This window comes from Callospermophilus lateralis, chromosome 12 (assembly GCF_048772815.1).
Source record: "Callospermophilus lateralis isolate mCalLat2 chromosome 12, mCalLat2.hap1, whole genome shotgun sequence".
NCBI classification, from domain to species: domain Eukaryota; kingdom Metazoa; phylum Chordata; class Mammalia; order Rodentia; family Sciuridae; genus Callospermophilus; species Callospermophilus lateralis.
In genome coordinates, this window is record NC_135316.1 from 76,496,145 (window position 1) to 76,511,025 (window position 14,881).

Genomic DNA, 14,881 nt, shown 5'->3' on the forward strand with positions numbered 1-14,881 from the left:
CGGCATTGTTATACAAAATTACATATTAGAGGATGTGAGGGGAAAGGGGAAAAAAAAAACAAGGGAGAGAAATGAATTACAGTAGATGGGGTAGAGAGAGAAGATGGGAGGGGAGGGGAGGGGGGATAGTAGGGGATAGGAAATGTAGCAGAATACAACAGTCACTAGTATGGCAATATGTAAAAACGTGGATGTGGAACCGATGTGATTCTGCAATCTGTATACGGGGTAAAAATGAGAGTTCATAACCCACTTGAATCAAATGTATGAAATATGATATGTCAAGAGCTTTGTAATGTTTTGAACAACCAATAAAATTTTTTTTTTTTTTTTTTTTTTTTTTAGTTTTCAATGGATTTTTTATTTATTTATATGTGGTGCTGGGGATCAAACCCAGAGCTTCACACATGCCAGGCAAGTGCTCTACCACTATCACAGACCTATTGTTTTCTATTTTTTATAAACTTTCTTATACCTTACTGTACTTTATGGGAGAATAAAAGCTAAAGTGCAACTCACAGATTTGGGGGTTTGCCTTACTGGTGGTTTCTAATAAATTGAGTAAAAGCAAGGTATCAGGGCTTGAAAAATAGAAGATGCTGAATCACTGAGTCAATATTGCTGAGAAAACACCAGGAATGTAAAGGTTGGAAGGGGCATAATAACCCTCCAAGCTATTCCTCCCTACCACACACTCTTCCCAACCAGAAACACCAGTTTATCTCATCCCAGAGACAAGCAGAGGTCAATACATTAGAAGATAAGAATCAGGCCATATTCAGATAAGAAAACCAGACAAGACCTGAGCTAAAGAACAAAGTGTCCTCGATTTAAGTTTGAATTTGACAACTCCGCCTGATTAACAGTTGCTAATAAAAGAGGGGGGAAAAAAAAGAGACCAAGTCCCTGTAAAGACCTATGTAGTTGGGAACATGAATAACCAAACAAACAATTAAAACTTAAATGTTCTCCCTGGAAGGAAGGAAAACGTTACATCCTATGTTCTTTGTTAAGCTATCTGGCTCACATGTTAGCTGGAACATGGAATTATATATACCTGACCCTCTTCAACTTACATAAATGGCTCTTTTTTATAGTTCTATTTAAATACTAAGATACATATAAAATTTGGTTTATTGGTCTATACAGAAGTTGTATGTTTATTTTTAAAATCTTTGAAAGTGAAAAGTAGTTACAATTTCACCTGAATACATACAACCCAGATCAAGGTAGTACTGAGTTAGTTGTTGACAATTGTTTAGACACAGTTAATAATTATGAAAAGTGTAAATAGAGATTTTTGTTTGTTTACTCTGAATAGCTTGCTGTTAATTATGTTCTATTTAAGACTTTGGAAGTTCTTTGATATCTGTCACCTCATATTTTGTTAAATGCCATTGCTGTTGAATATCATATATAGTGTGCTGTTTAGGGTTAGTTGATTGTGTCTACTTTTCTTTTTTTAATGTTTTTAGCTGTTGATGGACCTTTATTTTTATTTATTTGTATGTGGTGCTGAGGATCAAACCCAGTGCCTCATGCATGCTAGGCGAGCACTCTACCACTGAGCAACAACTCCAGTCCATTGTGTCTACTTTTTAAAGTTTTTAATTAAATGTTTTTGTATTATAAAAAATTATAGTAGTAGTTCCTTTTTATTAGTCTGAATGTTTTCAAGTCTTGAAATAAATCTTGACTAAGGGATTTAAAAAAAAAAACAGAAAATGGTTAAAAAAAAAGGAATAAAAACGGCTTCTTTAGGATTTTCTCTAAAATCCAAGTCAGTAATGGGAACATCTGAGATGGTTTCTGTGCAGATCCATTTATTTTATTGCATCAGCAGAAGTTGTTCAAATAATTGGAAAAGATGTCAACTTGCTTGACAGTTCTCCTGACTTAATCCACCCCCAAATCTTTTAGATTTTTTTTCTCCTACAGGTCTGGGTCAGAGTATTCTGTATCCCAACATACTTTTCTTATTTTTTTAATAGTTAATCCATATTTTATCAAATGAATGGCAACATTTTAACAATAGTTTAAAAAAACTGTTTATGTATCAATACGTTTTCTAAAATGTCTATATACTAAGCAAACATGTAGTAAATGTACTTCCACATGGTCCTCTAGGGCTGGTGGTGTAGCTCAGTGGTAGAACATTTGCCTAGCATGTACAAGGCCCTGAGTTCAAACATAAAGATAGAAGGAAAAAAAAAAAGAAAGAAAAAAGAAAAGAAAAAGGAGAAAAAACAAATGTCCTCTAATTATACCATGAGCCTTCTTTAAAAATACAGTTCTTCAGACTGGGGATGTAGCTCAGTGCTAGTCCTAGCATGCAGGAGGCCCTGAGTTTGATCCTCAGCATCACCAAAATAAATAAATAAGGGCAATGACCATTTTATCATTTATGTTTCAGAAGCATTCTATAGCATGACCTAAAAAACAACAACCAACCAACAACAACAAACACTGTTTAAGTAGATTCAAATAACTCAGTATAAAGGATCTCCAGGGGGCTGGGGGCCATGGCAAACTCCTGTAATTATAGCAACTTGGGAATCTGAGGCAGGAGGATCACAAGTACAAGGCCAGCCTCAGCAATTTGGCAAGATGGTGTCTCAAAATGAAAAATAAAGAGGAATGGGGCTGTAGCTCAGTGGTAAAGCATCCCTGGCTTCAATTCACTGATTAAAGTTCAATTTTTATATAATAAAACTCCTCAATTACATATATAGCAGGTTAGAACTAGGTGTACAAAATGCAATGTTTCCTGTTGTTGCCTTACTCAATTGTCCTATAAGGAAAACCTTATATAAACAAAGAAATTAGAAAAATTTCAATAATAAAAATAAAGCTAATGTATAATTGTAAGAAAACAAAGCATTCATTGTTTTTTAAAAATATAGGCTATAACTCAGTGGTAGAGTGCTTGCCTAGCACGTGCCAAGCCCTGGGTTCAGGCCCCAGCATTGAGAAAAAGAAAAAAAAATCAAATACACAAAAATATCAGCTAGGAACCCAACTACTTGAGAGGTTGGGGCAGGAGGATCACAAGTTGGAGGTCAGTCTGGGAAACTTATGGAGATCCTGTCTCAAAATAAAATTTAAAAAGGGATAGGGATATAGCTCAACAATAGAATGTTCCTGGTTTCAATCCCCGGGACCACAAAAATAAACACAAAACCAACACCAATTAGGGCTGGGGACATGGCTTAGTGGTAAAGTGTTTGCCTAGCATGAACCAGGCCCTGGGTTCAAGCCCCAACACTGGTGGGGAGATTATATAAATAAATAAATAAATAAATAAATAAATAAATAAATAAATAAATAAATAAATAAATAAATTTATTTTAGTTTTTGATGGACCTTTATTTTTATTTATATATATATAGTATATTTAATGCTCACTACAGAATGATTTTATTTTAAGTATAAAACTAATGGATTCCAAAATTATTTGCTTGTAGTGTGTGAACATGTGCAGGTGGATCTTTCTGGGTATACCTTAGCTAAAGAACCAGAGGGAGGGTTTAGCACAACTCACAGACGTGGGCTTCTGGGTTCCAGCTGGTGGTCTCCATTTTTTTCTAGGTAATACAGCCTTCCTTTCAAATGGCACTGATATTCTTGATCGTGGAGGAAACTTTCCCTGGAATTTCACTCGCTGTATTTTAGAATCTTATTTAACCAAAATAAAACAACTTTAGTTTTGAATTTTTTTCTTACACCTTTACTATTGATACTTGAGTACAAACACATTTCATAACACAGTAAGTTTACTCAAGCCAGAGATATTTTATACACAGAGAATCACTGATGAAATATCTCTATGGTGGCTGGGATTGTGGCTCAGTGGTAGAGCACTCGCCTACCATGCATGAGGCACTGGGTTCGATCCTCAACACCACATCAATGTAAAATACAACAATGTAAAATAAAGATATTGTGTCCACCTAAAACTAAAAAAAAAGTACTTTTAAAAAATTAAAATAAAAAAGAAATATCAATATTCATTCTCTGCATTTTTAAAGAAAATTAAACCATTTTCCCCCAGAGTTTCTTTATAAATTTCAAGCAATGAATAACACTACTTTTAAAAAGAGGAATTAATGTAAATATTTATAAAAACAATTTATAATGATAAAAGTAATGAAATGTAGTAGCTTGAGTTATCAGGCAACACTATTCCTATCTTATCATTGTTTGAAATATTCCTTCTAACATATTTGTCTTTGCCTCCATCAAAATTCATTCTTGTTTTCCTTTTCCCTATATCAGAAATGTGGACGATATATTTTCTCTCACCCTCTACTCATCTATTTTCAAACATTCTCAATCTAGCCTGATAGATGAACTCATTTTCCCTTAATGACTTTTCTCAATGTCAGCTTCTCTAGCACATTGGATGACATTTCCTTATCACAGGTGCCTTGGAGAGATTTTCTACTCCTTCTGATCCTTTCAGTCCAGAAATTTGATTATGGATAAATTTTCCTGCTCTTATTTTCACATCATCAGTTGAATTAGTCATTTTGTCTTCTTTAGTGTACACCCCACATGCATGCACATTTAGTATTTCATCACTTTGGCTAATTCTTGACACCATGACCAAAATTGTTCTCTCTACTTACCAGTACCATAAAATAACATCTGCTTTCTTTGGAGCTCACACTATTTTCAATTTGGTCCAAGATCCTAACTTCAGCTCCAATGCAGAGTTATCTTTGTAAGAGAATGCTTCTTCTTTTTTGGTGTAGTGCTAGAGATAGAACCCAGGGCCCTGTGCACCTGTGCATGCTAGGCACATACTGTACCACTGTGCTACACCCCCAGGAATTCTAAATACCAGTCCATCCTCTCTATGTCTGGGGGGAATAATATTAAAAACTTCATTACATCATTTTATGTCCGTCTGTGAACCTTCTCCCACTCTATCCCTTCCCATACGAATGTTAAACTTGGATTTGACCTCTCAAAGCTTCTGGAAGGTTTCCTAAATTATAAGAAGAAAGGAGCTGAACCCCCCCCAGGATATCTTGAGTTACATATACAACTTCTCCAACACACCCAGTGGTCACTACGTGATAACGAGGTGACTTCTCTCCTGTTCATACTGGGCATATTTTCTAAATGTCCATGTTCAATATATTTAGTGGAATTCCTCCACTAACATTGCCAGCTCTGTAACTCAGTAAACTCAGTATATGAGACAAGTGGAATAAATGCTTTTTAAAAAATATTAGACAAATAATGTGTTGACATCACACAAAAGGCTGTGAAAACCCAGTCACTGGGACTATGAACCACAAAAGGATCATAAAGCTTTTTCCTTTTCATTGCTGGGATTAGAACCCAAGGAATGAATAGTAGGCAAGCACTCTGCCACTGAGCTACACCTCCAGCCCCATAGACGATCTTTTCTTTTTTCTTTCTTTCTTTTTTTTTTTTTGGTACTGAGGCTTGAACCCAGGGGCACTCAACCACTGAGCCACATCTCCAGCCCTATTTTGTATTTTATTTAGAGACAGGATCTCATTGAGATGCTTAGCAGCCTTGCCTTTGCTGAGGCTGACTTTTGTATTCGAGATCCTCCTGCCTCAGCCTCCCAAGCCACTGGGATTACAGAAGTGTGCCACAGCGCTGGCCATAAACGCTCTTTGATTGCATGGTAAATCATTCTTACCCTGGACCATCTTTCCAGCAGGTGGGGAGGCAGATGATCTTGCTCTGCATCTGAGCAGATGATTGAATTCTTCCTGAATGACCTAAAATCCAATACAAGTGTCAAGGAAACCGCCAACTCAAATCTCTGCCCAACACAAAGAGAATCACCTCAAAACTCACCTCAGGGGTCAAGTATTTGGCAATCAGATTCTCTAAAAAGGGCCTTTTCAAGATGGAATTAATAGATGGTCGATCCCGAGGAGAAACTTTAAAGAGCTGAGAGATCAAGGACCGCAGGTCACGAGAAAACCTAGGTGATATGGGGGCAAAATGCGCTTGACAAATCTTCAGAACCAGCTGGTGCAGGTTGCTGCCCTCGAACTGAAAGGACAAGGGTAACAATGCTGTCAGAGAAGAGTCATCTTGTGTTAAAGTAATAAATATCCCGAGAAACAAAAATAATGGTTTTTATTTATTTTTCATGGTGCTGGGGTTAGAACCCAGCACCTCAAGCATGCTAGGCAAGGCCTCAGGACCCCCAGCCCTTTTTATTCTTTTTTTTTTTTTTTGGTGGGGGGGATTGGGGATTGAACTCAGGGGCATTTCACCACTGAGCCACATCCCCAGCTCTATTTTGTATTTTATTTAGAGACAGGGTCTCACTGAGTTGCTTAGCACTTTGCTAAATTGCAGAGGCTGGCTTTGAACTTTCGATCCTCCTGCCTCAACCTCCCAAGCTGCTGAGATTACAGGCGTGCACCACTGTGCCCAGCTAGTTTTAATTTCTGAGGTTTAGTTTGTTTGGGTTTGGTATTGAGAATTGAACTCAGGGCCTATGCATGCTGAGCATGCACTCTACCACTGAGCTATGTACCAGCCCCTATTTTAATTTTTTAACTAAAAATTTTTCTTTAAATTTTTTCTTATTCTAAAAATAATATTTGCTCATAAAAAATGGAAAGAGGGCCGGGGTTATGGCTCAGTGGCAGAGCGCTTGCCTAGCACATGTGAGGCACTGGATTTGATCCTCAGCATCACATAAAAAAGTAAACTAATAAAATAAAGTATAAAAAAGTTAAAAAAAAAAAAAGATAGGAGCTAAGCATAGTAGCATACACACACATAATGCCAGCGGCTCGGGAGGCTGAGGCAGGAGGATCACAAGTTCAAAGCCAGCCGCTGAAATTTGGAAAGGCCCCTAAACAAGTTAGTGTGTCTCTGTCTCAAAATAATATATATATATTATAAGAGCTGGGGATGTGGCTTGATGGTTAAGCACCCTGGATTCAATCCCTTTTACCAGAAAATAGAAACAAAACAAAACAAAAAAGTAAAAAGGCATAGGAAATCATAATTAGTCAAGCAAATAGGTATAATTTCTCCACCTAGAGGTGTATGTCCTTCTAGTCATTCCAAAAATAATGTTTATTTTACAGAGTTGAGGTCATACTGATACGAAATTTTACTTCTTGCTTTTTAAAAATTAATACTAACATTTCCTTGTCTCCTCAAAAACTCATCATGAATTAGAAAATCTTCTACCATATGAAGACCTCAGTTATTTATACATCACCATAGAGTTCAACATTGTGGTGTGCTAATGAATGTACAGATTTTGGTTAGACAATCAGTGTGTGACCTTTGACAAATACGATAACGACAATGGCTGCCTAGAAGGAGTTGACAGTAGGCCATTCTTAGAAAGGCCTGCCTTCTATGCTGGCCCTCAGTTGATGTCTGGGAACTACTCGATTTGAGAATTCCCACTATTCCTGGAAACTTAAGAGTGGTTTTCTTTGCCTAAGCTATTTGTGTAAATGATATAGTTTATGTTGAACATCTGGTTTGTTTCTGGAGTCTAGAAATTTGGTGTATGTCAAGGAGAGATGGCATCTATGTGACCAGTCTCCAGTGAAATCCAGGGTACTGGGTACCTAATGTGCCAATACGATTCAGTAAATTAAATTAGCTATCAAAGGAGAGTTTAAACCAGTCATCATGATAATGACTGAGAAACCTGGCACAGAAAGGTAAATTTACAGCTGTAAAGTATACAATCATGCAGCTTCACGAGCTTGTAGGTAAGATTTTGAAAAGACTTGTATGGACGCATTTCTCAGGTCCACATTTAATGTGCCTTACAGTGTAGACTACAAGTTCCACTCATATAACTAGATTAATTGTACTGACTGTAATGGTCAATTATATATGGATTCTATGGTAAACAGGCTGTCTGGAAGTATCTTTTAAGAAAAAGACATGTTGGAATAACGGGTTCTCCCGCATCCATAAGGATGGCAGCTATGGACCAGATTTAAGTAACAGCAACTAAGGGCCAGTTCTCTATGAGGGATCATGCCCTGAGTCTTAGCACTGCTCTCCTCTTCATCTATCTGTGTCTCTCAGCTTTGTCACAATATTAATGATTGTGCTCCTCTGACCTTAAGGGTCTGCAGGAAGAGAGAGAGAGCAGCGCTGACCCCTTTTATTGAGGAGAAGCTATTTAAATGAGGCAAGGGGTCAGGTTTCAGGGGGCTGAGTCTATCTTCATGATGTCCACTGTCAGCAGGTGACTGACATTTGGTTAGGCCACACCCAAGGGCTCAGTAAGAGAAGGGGACACACACAAGGCACTTCCATGGAACATTCTATCCTAAACAGGACATGGAGTAATATTGCAAAGGAACAGGTGAGCATAGCTTCACCTATGGGGCTGTAGGAAGCCACACCGAGGCACGAAGACACAGTCACTGGAACCCAAGAAGAGCGGGGCAATCTAGCAGCATGGGTGCCTGACGCCACATAGCCCAGCAGGGGAGTTAACTCAGTCACGTGCAAGGTTGATCTCCCACACTAATGAGCTTCCTTTGTAGATAATATCTCACACTCCCTGTAACTTGTTGCTGGAGGACTTGGTACCTACTGGGTGAGAACTGGAAGAAGACCCTTTGAAGCTCAGGCCTGGTTTCCTACAGACTCTGTCCCATGTGCCTTTTCCTTTTGTATACACACACACACACACACACACACACACACGCACACATAGGTAGGTATTTATGTGTGTGTATATGTATGTACATTCACACACAACTTATTTTTAATGAGTATATAACTATCCTCCAACTTGGACTATATATAAAAATAGTTTGCTTGCTGGCATTTTGAGACTGGGTCTATATTGCCCAGGCTAGTCTCAAACTCCTAGGCTCAAATGTTCCTCCTGCCTCAGCCTTCTTAGTAACTAGGACCACAGGCAAATGCCACTATGCCCAGCTATCCATATAATTTTTAAGAATCTAGGGACTGGGGTTGTGGCTTAGCGGTAGAGCGCTTACCTAGCACATGTGGGGCGCTGGGTTCGATCCTCAGCACCACATAAAAATAAAATAAAGGTATTGTGTCCAACTACAACTAAAACAAAATATGTATTTTTTAAAAAAATCTAATGAAACCAAATGTTAACCTTTTTCTCTCAGAAGTTAATTTCATTTACATCATTTCAATAGTTCAACACAAATTTGATGATTAACATACTTACTGGATGCTTGAGTGTGCAGAGCTCATATAAGACACAGCCAAGGGACCAAATATCCCTAGGAAAGAAAAGAGTTTATATGCCAAGAAAATATTCATGATTTTTACTAAAAGCTCTCACCCTTACAGTGCCTTGCATATATGCAGCTCTGTTTTATCAGTTTTTACAAAAGCTTTGAGATACATTATCAATCCTAAGAAGTAAAATAAAAACTATTGTAATTAGTCAGAATCCCATCAGGCAAAAGGTATACAAAACTTAGCTACAATGAGATAGCTCAATGTTCACTTCAACTTCATGTGTCCAAAGAAAATGTGTCGTGGAGTTTTTGGCAATTTGGAAGAGAGAGGCAGTACTCAAATATGGATTTGTCTTTACTCAAAAGATGAAATATGGTTGATTTTGAAAGGTATATTCTATTCAAAGCTCTTGATAGAACTAAAGTCATAGTAAGTGATGAACATAGCATCTGGTTAGGACCCAAGCTTTGCTTTTCACCAACTTTGCACTTATTTTATTTTTTGTAATGTTCAGGTTCAAATCCAGGGCCTCAGGAATGTTGGACAGGTGCTACACCACTGAGCTGCAACCCCAGCCCCTGTTGGTAAATATTGATATGTGATCAGTTTAAGAAGGAATTATGTTATAGAATAAAAAGCAAAATTAAATCTGAAAGTGAAAAGAATATATAATGAAATGTCAAGGGGGTTGGTTGTCAAAGAGCCAAAACTAGGATTCATTAAAGAGAGGTAGAAGCTAGTCTATGGAGAGGTGGCAAAAGCTTGAAATCTTAGTGACTTCAGAGGCTGAGGCAGGAGGATCACAAGTTTGAGGCTAGCCCCAGCAACTTAGTGAGACCCTGTCTCAAAATAAAAAATGAAAAGGGATAGGGATGTAGCAGTAGATCACCCCTGAGTTCAATCCATGTGGTGAGGCAGGGGAGGGTTGGCTGTGGGTGTAGCTCAGTAGCACAGCATGTACTGAGCATGTGTAGAGGCCCAAGGGTTCAATCCCCAGCACCAATCCTCCCAACTACAACAACCAAAAAAAAAAAAAAAAAAAAGAACTCCCGTGGCTTAGGGCATGTAATAAATCTTGTGATTTCTTTTTCCTGTTTAAAAATAGAGATAAACAGAGAAGTAGACAGGAGTCAGATACACAGATAGAGGTAAATATTTCCACTATTACCAATAACTCTGTGTGTGTGTGTGTGTAACAGGTGAGACAAAGAGAGACTTATACCAAAGCTTTAAATAAAATAGAGAATGGGCATAGAATTGGCAGGAAACAAATCTGAAATATTTTCTAGAGTTTCAAGAAACTCAGAGACCCTTTCTCACCACACAGATTTTGTGTTTATGAGGTATTCCTTGGGCCCCAAACTTCTCTTCTGTTTCCAAAGCACCCTCTGTGGCCAGTGTGCTAATGTCACCTGCCTGCAGGACTCAGGCCAGTAAGGGAGCTGCCTGGGGGCTGGGCGGGGCCATTGTCATGTTGTGCCATCCCCTGTGTGGTGAGGGCTATGGTGATCCAGGAGCTGGTTCACAGATCTAAAGGGGCCAGTGGCCACCCAGATAATTAAAATCTTCCAATTTTCAGAAAAACCAAATCTACATGTTTTAAAGTCTCTCAAAATTTCAATGTTGACTCAAACTCTTAAGAAGCAGTAGGAGGAAACAAAACCACACTGGGGACAATCCTTACCAGGCAGTGCGAAGCTCTGCTCCCCACTCCCTACCTTCCACTAGGCATGACCCTACCCGCAATACTGTACAACCTGCAGCCAAACTCCCTGGGGCCAGACATCAAAGCGAACTGACAAGTAGGGCGTATAACTCAGTGGTAGAATGGACAAGGGCAGGACCTTGGATTAGATTCTCAGCCTCAAACACAAACAAGCACAAAAAAATGTCTACTATTTTATTATGCAGAGAAATGTCTATTATTCTTTGTATAAAGTTCTATCTTCTAGGTTTTGCCTTCCATTTATTTCTTTCAAAGCCCAATAAATACCCACTGGCATTTTCTTAAACAAATGAGACAATTAACCCCCAGTGGGAACTTGGTCTTGTTTCTAGTCCAGCTGGTCCAGTGGCAGCAACTTTGAAAAATGAAATTTTTTCTTTCTCTTACCTGGAGGTAAAAATTACACCTTCATCTTTTATTGCTATATGCATTGGCAAAGGACAAAATTACAATCTAGCTTAAAGATATCAATTAGGTTTATTTTTTATTCTAAAATCAGGTAACACTTCATTTCACAAAATAGGATGAGTACAAGATAAATAAAATAGGACTGGGCAATGACTCAGGGTACAGCGTGAGCTTTGCATACTCGAGACCCTGAGTACAATCCCATCATCACACACACACACACACACACACACACACACAAAGTAAATAAAATACAAAGATGGACACCCCAGTGACTGCAATTTCCAATGTTATTCTCCATATCACTTGTATCTTTAAATGAAGAGGAATGAATTTATTCTAAATAAGTTTGAAAGATCCAGGGAACACTGGTCAGAAAGTCACTGGGAATTCCCTTTCCCACCTGGAGAAAATGAAATTACAGAAGAAAGAGAGAGGAGATTAGAGCTTTAGTTTCTGGAATCTTAATTCATTATCATTCATCAGATTTTACTGACACTTTCAAACCAACAGCCAGCAACTCACGTTTTATTGTTGTATGGTTTACTCTGACAGATCTCTGGGGACAGGTAGTAAGGTGTTCCAACACAAGTCCGGGCAAGTTCCATGGAACTAGTAAATTATATTAAATAAAAGTAGTGTGGTTGATTATTGGAGTAAGAAAGGTTTAAGATATAGACATGTGAGAAAAGGTATAAAAATGGATCACAAAATTTGGTACTTACAAACATTAGAAGAAAGCAAAACACCATACATTGGTAATAGAGTAATAAAATTAGTAGATTTTTAAACTTATAATTCACCCCCTCCCCAAGTTTACATTGTGTGTGTGTGTGTGTGTGTGTGTGTGTGTGTGTGTGTGTGTTTATCTTTTTAAATCATATCCTGGGGCTGGGGATGTGGCTCAGTGGTAGAGCACTTGCCTAGCATGCACAAGGCCCTGGGTTTCATCCCTAGTACAGAAAAAAAATTTAAAAATTAGGTACATGGTTATGCCACATGTTATTTAGTTTTATAATTTCCCAATTATTATTAAACTATTATTTAAATTATTTCAAATTTCAAAAAAATTGACATCTTTATTTCTCTTGATTTATATTACCACCAAATGGTCTTCCAAAAGAGTTCACAGTACATTTCCCTAGCAAGTGTAAACCTGCCTGTTTCACCCAGTTCTTACTAGTTTGATGCCTGTGACAGTCGAGTCTCACATTTGATAAACTTGGACCATACAATACAACACCACCACCATCATTCAGAGATGCCACAATTAATCTTGGGAATTTTAATTACCGATATCTGAATGGATTTAATGCATTTATATAAAGTTACCTGAAATTACTTAGACAACCATGTTCTTAATAGTTTCCTAATTCATGACACTTGGGTAGAAAGAAAAATTATTTTTAAAAGTACTTACTTATTCAGGACTCTTGCTATACCAAAGTCCCCAAGTTTTGCAACCATTCCATTCTTGCTAAGAAAAATGTTCTAAAAATGGGAGAATGTTACACTGTTTGAGATGTTTCAAGAAAAGACAAGACTCATACTGTCTGAGCCTTCCCTCTGAGCTGTTACCTGCGATTTTATGTCCCTGTGTAATATCTTCCTGTCGTGAATATGTTTTAGTCCAAGAGAAATCTGTACAAACCAACCCAGGATCTGTGGAGGCAAACATAATACGCAACTATTGGCTAGCCTGAGAGCCATTGAAATGCCCTCATTATAACACGTAAAGAGAGAGAAATAATATTTGTGTGTGTGTGTGTTTATAGGAGAGGGGCTAATCAATATTATCTTATAATATTGTTTTTCTCTTACAGCTAGAAACATAGAGGCCCAGAAAGGGAATCCAAACATCATTGGTATCACAGGAATTCCACAACAGAAGAAGACAAATGAGCAGGGGAGGGAAGCCCTGAGTTCAGTCCCCAACACTGCAATAAACAAATAAATAAATAAAACAAAAACAGTAACATCCAAAAAACTCAATTATATTTTAGTCATAATTTTATCTTAGTTGGCCATGAGCCTCTTTATTAAAATGTGTTCTGTTCCTACAGAGATTCATTTAAATTATTCTAAAATTTCACTGGTTCTCTGCCAAATTATATAGAAAGAGGAAAATAATAAAAGAAAAATGGCTAAATTCCAGACGTTAAGATTCCGTGGTCATTTTAGTTCTTTCCCAACAAAAGGAAATGTAATTCAAAATTTTGTCCTAAAAAGCATTTTTATAAAATGTGCCCAAATAATACCTAGATAAGAAGAAAAGAGGACTTCCATAAATACAGAATTTAATATATAATGTAAATGAGTGTAGGAAGAATGCTTGATTAAATTTACAGAGATTGAAGATAATGATTTAAAATATTCAACATTCAAAATATTCAGACGTTCAAAATTTTCAACTTTAGGAAAAAATTACATGGGCATGATGCTCTTAAAGGCGAAAATAGAATAAAGAAACAAATGGCCAAAAGAAAAATGATGAGCCATTCCTGTATACTGCTTGAGACAATGGCCTTACCCATCAGCCACACAAGCCCGCCCTAATTTTGATTCCCCTCCACACACGCATACTTGTGTCCTTTATGAGTACAACTCCCAGGGGGGTCCCAAAGGAGGCTTGACATATAGAAGAAAAATGTATTTGTGCAAAGAGAAAATGGGAACTGAGGCCATTATTCTTCACCTTTTCTGTTCCCCTAACCAATAAAACTAGGGTTGGGGGCTTAGCTCAGTGGTAGAACACTTGTCTAGTATGCACAAGTTGGATTCCTGTTAAGAAGATCCCCTATCTCCCTTAGAAAAGTGGGAAGCTACTTTAAGAGAACCACATGGTCAAAGAACAGAGAGTAAAGCTATGAATATGAACATTTAAAATGGCTAACGAATATCAACATCAACGTTCATACATTTTTTAAACCATAAAGTCTTATCTTAGAGGCATCCTACATAGATCATCCAAAGAGATTGTCTTCTCTTTAATTCTCAAAAAGAGATTCAATTTCAGTTCAATTACAAACATGTTCTGGGACTAAATCTACTAAGAATATGCATCCACTATTTTGAATTTCTCTAGCAAAAGCCATGCTTCATATAAACATGGTCTGCTGTTTATTTTCTTTATTTTTATGTGGTGCCTGGAATCGAGCCCAATGTCTCATGCATGTTAGGCAAGCGCACTATCGTTGAACCACAACCCCAGCCCAGATACGCTACTACTCTGATTTTATATGTTTAATACCCTCACACACACATATAAATTAAAAGGCAAATTAGAAGTGCTCTTTACCTGATCTTCACTAAATAGCACTCCCCGCTGCCTGAGGATCCTTTTTGCAAGATCCCCTCCATCACAATATTCCATTACGATAAATAATCTGCTGTTTTCTGTAAAAAAGGTCATCATTTGGTGCTAGAAAATATTAGATACTCACCAGTAATTTGCCCTTCAAATTCTAGAAGGTAGAGAAATATAACAGAAAAATGCAGAATACAATTTTAAAACTCTGGCTATGAGACACT

The 14,881-nt window shown here is 37.5% G+C and overlaps 1 protein-coding gene across 1 annotated transcript in view; it reads right to left on the reverse strand.

Annotated features, from left to right (window-relative positions):
* Window positions 1-14,881, reverse strand: part of Nek5 (NIMA related kinase 5) — a 58,887-nt gene that overhangs the window by 33,671 nt on the left and 10,335 nt on the right. The window contains exons 3-10 of the mRNA XM_076872495.1: window positions 14,649-14,746; window positions 12,929-13,012; window positions 12,771-12,841; window positions 11,876-11,962; window positions 9,200-9,254; window positions 5,842-6,042; window positions 5,681-5,762; window positions 3,542-3,675 (exon numbers count right to left, since the gene is read on the reverse strand). Of these exons, the coding sequence (XP_076728610.1) occupies window positions 3,542-3,675; window positions 5,681-5,762; window positions 5,842-6,042; window positions 9,200-9,254; window positions 11,876-11,962; window positions 12,771-12,841; window positions 12,929-13,012; window positions 14,649-14,746 (812 nt within the window). The remainder of the gene's footprint in view (window positions 1-3,541; window positions 3,676-5,680; window positions 5,763-5,841; window positions 6,043-9,199; window positions 9,255-11,875; window positions 11,963-12,770; window positions 12,842-12,928; window positions 13,013-14,648; window positions 14,747-14,881) is intronic.